At 45.5% G+C, this 6,989-nt stretch overlaps 1 protein-coding gene across 1 annotated transcript; it reads left to right on the top strand.

Moving 5' to 3' along the window:
- Positions 1-223: 223 nt before the first annotated feature.
- On the top strand, positions 224-3,774 carry ZSWIM9 (zinc finger SWIM-type containing 9). The gene is made up of 3 exons (XM_060256416.1): positions 224-356; positions 992-1,271; positions 2,335-3,774. Exons 2-3 carry the CDS (start codon positions 1,024-1,026, stop codon positions 3,704-3,706), a joined length of 1,620 nt encoding a protein of 539 aa, XP_060112399.1. The 5' UTR covers positions 224-356; positions 992-1,023; the 3' UTR covers positions 3,707-3,774.
- The last annotated feature ends 3,215 nt before the right edge of the window (positions 3,775-6,989 follow it).

The following is a 6,989-nucleotide window of genomic DNA, read 5'->3' as shown; positions in this document are numbered from 1 at the left end:
AGTGCATTGCTTTTGTGTGCAAATCTCAGAAGCACTTGGTACTATTGGATCTCTTATTGAGTGCAGAAGTAAAAACCTAACTCCAAAGCAAGGGCAGCTTCATAAGAGCAGAAGAACTTCCAGTGGTTTTATGGGCTTCAGTTTCATGCTTATGCTGTGTAATATCCTCATATTTGCTACTTTATGCATGATTATGTCTTTTGTTTACTTCTACTTTGCAGGGCACCTTAATTTACAGAAAAGGCATCTGTTTTAGTAGGTATAACATCTGTCTTGTCAGTGCTACTTGTGGTTGCTGGTGTAAAGTGAATATCTGAGTCTGGGATGTAGTCTTTCAAGGATATTCTACTCAGCAGGTATTATACCAGTTTTCTTATTTATATTCAGCACTTCATAACTTATCTAAAAGACTACACATATTGAAATTCCAGTCCTTCCCATAAAAACTCAATGAAAGAGCAGGTTCATAATACAATTATGGGTTGGATCCAGCCAGCTTTTCCATTCAATTTCACCCTGTTCTTCTCTTACTACAGACTATTGTTCCACATGGCTATTGTCCATGAGGGCCCCATAATTCCCAGCATAGATGTTTTGACTGTCCAAGTCAAAGGGGTCCTTTCATCTCTTTTTCAGTGGTGGAAAAACTGGTTGGATTCTACCTTGTGTTTATGAGTTGGAGCCAACTAGCTGTGGTGGGAAACATGGGACCTGCAGGCTCAAAAGCATGGGGACTATAATAAGGAAGAGAGTTGGGTAACAGTTGGTGAAAAGGCTGGCTGCAGCCAGCCCTATAAGAATGCATAATTATCGAAGAAATTATTTTCATTTCCTGATGCTCTTTTTTCCACATCTTGGTGACATTGTATGGTAAACTCACCCTAAACTGGTGGGTTGATTTATGAATATCTTTGCCAAGGGAGTTCATTTGTTTGTTGGTCTCAGACTTCACCCTGATCTCATCCTTTCCCCCTTCTCCTTTTTGTTGCAGTGAGATTGGCTTGAGGTTTTGTCATAGTCGCCATGGGGGACCTGGGATTGGGCCGGGAGTTCCATACCTGGCACCAGTTCAGCACGTTCATTGACGACTGGTGCGAAAAGCACAAGGTGCTCTTCATTGTCGCCAGCCTGAAGCCGCTGATCTCACTGCGCCAGAACCCGCCGCACCATCAGCCCAGCCTGGCTGAGATCCTCCGCTTCCGTTTTGTGCGCCTCATCTGCAAGCACAGTGGGACCTATGTTGGGCAGAGCACGGTACAACGCAACCGCCTGTAAGTGTGCCTTGGTGTCTGGGGAGGGGCAGGAAAGCTCCGAGAGCCAGACCTGGCATGCCAAACACTAAAATGGCCGCCTGTTGTGGTATAGGTCTAAGAATGTGAGCCAGGATGGCCCCCCACTCTCGCCATGGCAACAAGCTGTTCAGGTGGCCTTTATAGAGATGGGAATTGATGCAATCATGTCTCTGAAGAGTAAAACATGTATGCATCAAACCTCAGTGAAAACAAGACAGATGTTTTGCTTCTTCTAAGCTAGGTAAGAATGAAAGAAATGCCAGCTTCTCCCCAGACAAAACAACCAAACCCTGGCAAGCCTTCTTATTCTTATTAGATTTGTGAATTGTCTTATCCCAGCTGATGCTGGACTTTAGGCAATGTACATCAATATATAATACATATAAAATTAGTGGATCCAACTAATTAAAAACAGTTTGCAACCCGATGACATCCTTTGTAAAATGCAACAATTCAGCTTTCGAGGCAATAGGAGCAGAGAATCCCCCCTTGGGGAGGGAAAAGGGGGGGGTGCCAGCCCACGAACCATCGCTGTCCTTAAATAAATAAATTATTGTTCGTAAATAAAACCTAAGTTTTGCCTTAAATTCATTTCCTTGATACTTTGGAATCTACATTTAAAAAAACCCAAAAAAAACTACTCCTTCCCTAGAAAATAGAGAAGACCTTGGGATATCTTTAAACCATGTCACTGAATACTGTTTTAGTTTGTGCTGATAGATATGTACAGCTGTATGAAAACATGTGAACCATCCAAAATTCAGTCATGCTCTTCTGAGTAAATTCGACACAGCTGCTTAATCCTCTTTGCCTTTGTTTACACGAATACTCCTGAAGTTATTATCCATTTGTCATTTTTAATAACTGATGTCTTGAACAAGAGCAAACTGTTTCAGATGCTTTTCATTTTTCATTAGAGGCAGACAGCACAGTAGTGACAGTTGTGTCATTGTGGTTCATACTAGAAGGACTGAGTCAGCTGCATGGGCTGCCTCCTGGTGTATTCTCTTGCCAAGTGGATTTACTCCTTTTTCCCTTGCAGCAGTGAGAAAATTGACTGCCCCGCCTCCATCACACTCCGCCTGGGCCCCAAGAAGGACCGCTTGGTGGTGATCGAGGCCAACCTGGAGCACAACCACCGTCTGTCTGAACTGGAGTTTGCCCTCCACTTCAAGCGGCACCAGCTGAAAGCAAGCCTGGGGCTGCCCATCCGCATCACCAACAGCATTTCCAAGCGCTTCCTGGCACCTGATCTTATCTGGAACCTAGAGGATTATAGCAAAGCCAAAGACAAGGGCATGTGTGAGCTCTTGGCTGTCCTGGATGGACTCTTCAAAACAGATCCCGGTGCCAAAGTTAAACTAGTGTTCGAGGAGGATGTGGCCATCCTCAACAGCATTTTTCTGGCCACTTTGTGCATGCGCAAACTGGTGCAGCGCTTCCCAGCCCGCCTTTTCCTGGAGCGTGCAGCTTGCCTCAATGCAGACTTTGAGCTCTACACGGTGCTGTGCCAGGATGCCAATGGGCGCGGGCGGGAGGTAGCCTATTGTCTAGCACGCCAGGGACTGCCTGACCTGCTCATATTCATTGTGGCTTCGTTGGTGCAGAGCGCCCCAGACATCAAGCTGCGGGTGAAAGTAGTTACTGTTGGGGCTGGTGTAACAGGCCTTGATGCCGTAGAGGAGGTGCTGCCATGTGCCCGAGTGCAGATTTGCCGCCTGCAGGTCTTGGAGGCGCTCTACCGCAAAGCCTGTGAATTGGCTGTCCCCAAGGAAGACCAGGTACGTAATCTGCTGCTCAACCTGGCTAATGCCAATTCGCCACGGGTCTATAGCCAGTACCTGAGTGACCTCGAAGATGTGGCTCCACTTTCCTTTCTACAGCACTTCCTGGAGCGCTGGCACCCCCACAAAGGTATGTGGGTAGAGTGCTGGGCCTTTGAGAAGAACCAAGAATGCCCATTCCTGGACCACCTTAGCACGCACCGCCGCAAGCTGCTGACAACACTCAATCCCCCCATGGCACTGGCTTCCTGTGTCCAGGGTCTGTTGGATCTCCAGGCCTTGCATGTGGAGACTTCAACACTAAATGTGGTGCCAGTGGTTGAACTCTACCAGACTGTCTGCCTGCCTGACAGTGCTGACCTGGTAGCTGAGGAACTAGATTTGGTGCCCCATGTACACTACGAGCTCAAGGACGCTCCTGATGGGTACCTCTTGGAGGGAAGCACTTGCTCCTTTCTGGTGAGCCAGGATCTGGCCACTTGTAGCTGTTCTATTTATATGGCACACCAACTGCCTTGCCGACATATCTTTGCTGCACGCCTTTGGGTAGGAGAGCCCCTCTTTGACCCCAGCCTACTGCCCAGTTCACCAGATGGACATAAAAATAGCACAGGACAGGAGGAGTGCTAACCAAGAGACCTGTTGGACTTATGTCAGCCCAAGGCAAGTGCTGTATGCATTGAATGGTGGTGCGCAGGCCTGGTTAACTGCCTCAAATAATTATTAGTCAGGGATGATGGAGATACAATTTCACTAATTGCCAAACATCTTGAGTGGTCCAATTGGGCATAGTAGGACTGGCTGCTGACCAGCCATTACAAGAACAGGCTGATGTTGCTCACCTGTATGCACAAGGATTAGTGACATTCTCACTGCCAAGATCTAGAACTGGGTTGGCATGACCTGCACCAGTTATGTTGGGTCTGAGAAAAGGAAACAGGAGCAAGTTCAGTGTGAAGAGGAGTCCTCGTTTGCTCTTGTCTCTGGGGACTCAGTTGAAGCTCAGTAGGGTTTTGCATTTGGCTGCTATTCTTCAAATCAAAATCCAAAGTTCTTCATCCAGGAAAGCAAAATTCTGCTGGAAGCTAGTGGATAGAATTGAGCTAGCTTTTTCATTAAATCTTGCCCTATTCCTGTCTATTACAGTCCTGCAGAACTTGGGTTTTATTCACCCAGATCCCATGATTCCCAACATAGCTTTTTGGTGGCCAAAATGAAACCTTCTTCTTCCTTTTTGACTGACAGAAAATCTGGTTGGAACCAACCCATTCTCTGCACTTCATGCGGGGTGGGGGGTGGGGGGGAGGGACAATATTCTGCATTAGGACAATCCAACTGCTTTTCAGAGGAAAGCTGAATTCCTTACCCTGTACACATTTTGCATCATGTACCTTAGTTCTTGTAGAGGTAGGTACACCTCTCTTGATTTCAGTGGGCTTAGGTGCGGCTAACTCTGCATCTGCTTGAGCTGTTTAACACATTTTATTGTTCTGCATGTTTTACTTCTGCTAGTTTTTGGAAGGAACAAAGAACATGTAGGGTGCTGAAAACCTGCCTTCCAAACACTGATAATCCTGCTCAACCCTGTGCTTTCCTTTGAGCTTCTACCCATATGCTCTGGATGCTGGATTTCATGCCCCATATTTTTTAAAGCCATGTACAGTGTAATTCTGAGTCAGTGTTACATCCTTCTAAATCCATTGAAGTAAAATGCTAATCTTTTATCCAAATCAACCAAAATATCATAAACAGGTGTGCAACTTTCTAAATCAGTGACAGATGAAGTTTTTCCTCCATCCCATTTTTTAATGTTCAACCTTATAAAAAGAATTCAGAAACTGCCACATCATTGTATGATAATTTGACTGGTCAAAATGAAAAAAGCATTGGGCATGAAGAAAGAAGGGGTCCTTTTTGATCACCCAAAAAAGGCTGTGCTGGTCATCATGGGACCTGCATGTAAAAATGTTATATTGAAGAGAGGCTGTAGTAAATAAAAGAATGGGGATGAGACTGAGTGAAACAGGTAGATGAATCTAACCTATTACACAGCTTTTGTTTCAGAATTTTGACTTTGAACCAGTGGAGCTACCTGAAAACTGTGCCCAATATCAGTTTGAGCACATAAAGCATGCACAGAGTCTTACGACTAAGCAGTGCATCTTAACACAGAATTTGAAATGTTTGATTAATAAACCCACTGATTTTATCTTACTTGATTGCTTGTACAAATTCTGTCCAACAAACTTTTCCAGAATGTGGACTACAGAGGGGAAGTGTGATTGAGATTAAAGAACATTGATGCGTATGTATGTCAAGCAAGCAGATTTCAAAGTAACCAGTCCTTGAGTTGAAACAAAGTATGGTTTATTGTAAATCCATATGCTTCTATTGAGATAGGTATTGGAACTGATACACAGTAACATTGGAGAGCACACTTAAAGATGGCACATCAAAGGTTCTCTAAACATAGCTACAATTTCTAAACAATGCCGTATTCACGTGTGAATCTTCACACGGTAACTTTCTTATCTCCCCTGTGGTTTCCTTCCCTGGGACCAGGCCTGAGAACCTGTCCCTGGAGGCGCTTATCTTCAAAGAGCGAATTCCTGCATTTGTTAGTAAAGGCGAGAGAGGCGCGAACGACACTCCGGCTAGTTTCTACTTTGATGTGCCCAGCTTAGTTTCGGGTTAGTAACATTCATGGAGTCTTGTAGATACATTCATTTAGCATCATATTATCAAAGGAAAGATTAACATTGCTTGACATACTGCCCCCCCTAAGCTCGTGCTTGGAGTTTGTCTGTGTGCAGTAGGTAAAATCTTTTGAGAAGAAGGGGGGCTCAAAGGTCTGAGGACTTCACCCACTCATTGCAGCTAGGAGGGAAGTATTTCCAGCGCACCAAGTAATATAACACCCTCCTTTTCTTCTTGGCATCCAACACCTCCTGCACCTCATGATGACTCTGACCCTTCACTTGAATAGGTTTGGGCTCTGGAGGGCGGGGGTGCCAAGATGTAGTCCCCGGATCTTTACGAAGAAGGCTGCAATGGAAAACAGGGTGGATTTTACTAAACAGTTTAAGCAGTTCTAGTTCCACCGTCACTTTATTCATCACCCTCTTTATTTTGAACGGTCCCAAGTACTTATAAGCTAACTTCCGGGATGTCTGTGGCAATGGCAAGTTCTTGGTAGATAGGAACACTGTGTCCCCCACTTTAAATTCCCACTCAGGGGAATGTTTTCTTTCAAACTGGGCTTTGTAATCCCTCTTTGCCATCTCTAAATTGTCTTGGATGACTGCCCATCCCTTCCCCAAAGTCTCCCACCATTGTTGGCAAGAAGTAGTGGGTTGGGTTCCATTGTTGCTGGATAACAGGGGGAAGGGCTTCCCTTCATAGCCATTTACAATCTTAAACGGTGTTGTATTGGTGGAGCTGTGGAGGCTGTTATTGTACCCGTATTCTGCGAATGGGAGTAGTTCCACCCAGTTGGACTGCTGATAGTTCACATAGCACCATAAATATTGCTCTAGAAGAGCGTTCACTCGTTCCGTCTGACCGTCCGTCTGCGGGTGATAGGCGGAGCTTAATCCTTGCTCCATGCCTGTCAATTTACAAAACTCCCGCCAGAAGTTGGCAACGAACTGCGGCCCGCGGTCGCTAATGACCTTGTCTGGGAACGAGTGTACTTTTACAATGTGTTGAAAGAACAAGTATGCCAGCTTTTTTGCTGTAGGGAGTTTTTTGCAAGGAATGAAATGTGCTTGTTTCAAAAATGTGTCCACCACCACTAGAATCACCGTCCGGCACTGGGACACTGGTAATTCCACTATGAAGTCCATGGACACTACTGACCAAGGCCGTTTGGCCATAGGGGTCGGTTGGTGGAGACCAGGTGGTTCCCCCCCCC

This window comes from Heteronotia binoei, chromosome 15 (genome assembly GCF_032191835.1).
Source record: "Heteronotia binoei isolate CCM8104 ecotype False Entrance Well chromosome 15, APGP_CSIRO_Hbin_v1, whole genome shotgun sequence".
Taxonomy (NCBI): domain Eukaryota; kingdom Metazoa; phylum Chordata; class Lepidosauria; order Squamata; family Gekkonidae; genus Heteronotia; species Heteronotia binoei.
The sequence above is the reverse complement of the archived record's forward strand: the minus strand, read 5'-3'. Positions and strand labels throughout refer to the sequence as shown.

What these genes read in the sequence shown, in the direction of transcription:
- ZSWIM9 (XM_060256416.1), top strand. Translation starts at nt 1,024, where the DNA reads ATGGGGGACCTGGGATTGGGCCGGGAGTTCCATACCTGGCACCAGTTC. An exon ending in ACGGTACAACGCAACCGCCT is followed by an intron (nt 1,272 to 2,334) that starts GTAAGTGTGCCT and finishes TTTCCCTTGCAG; the next exon opens with CAGTGAGAAAATTGACTGCC.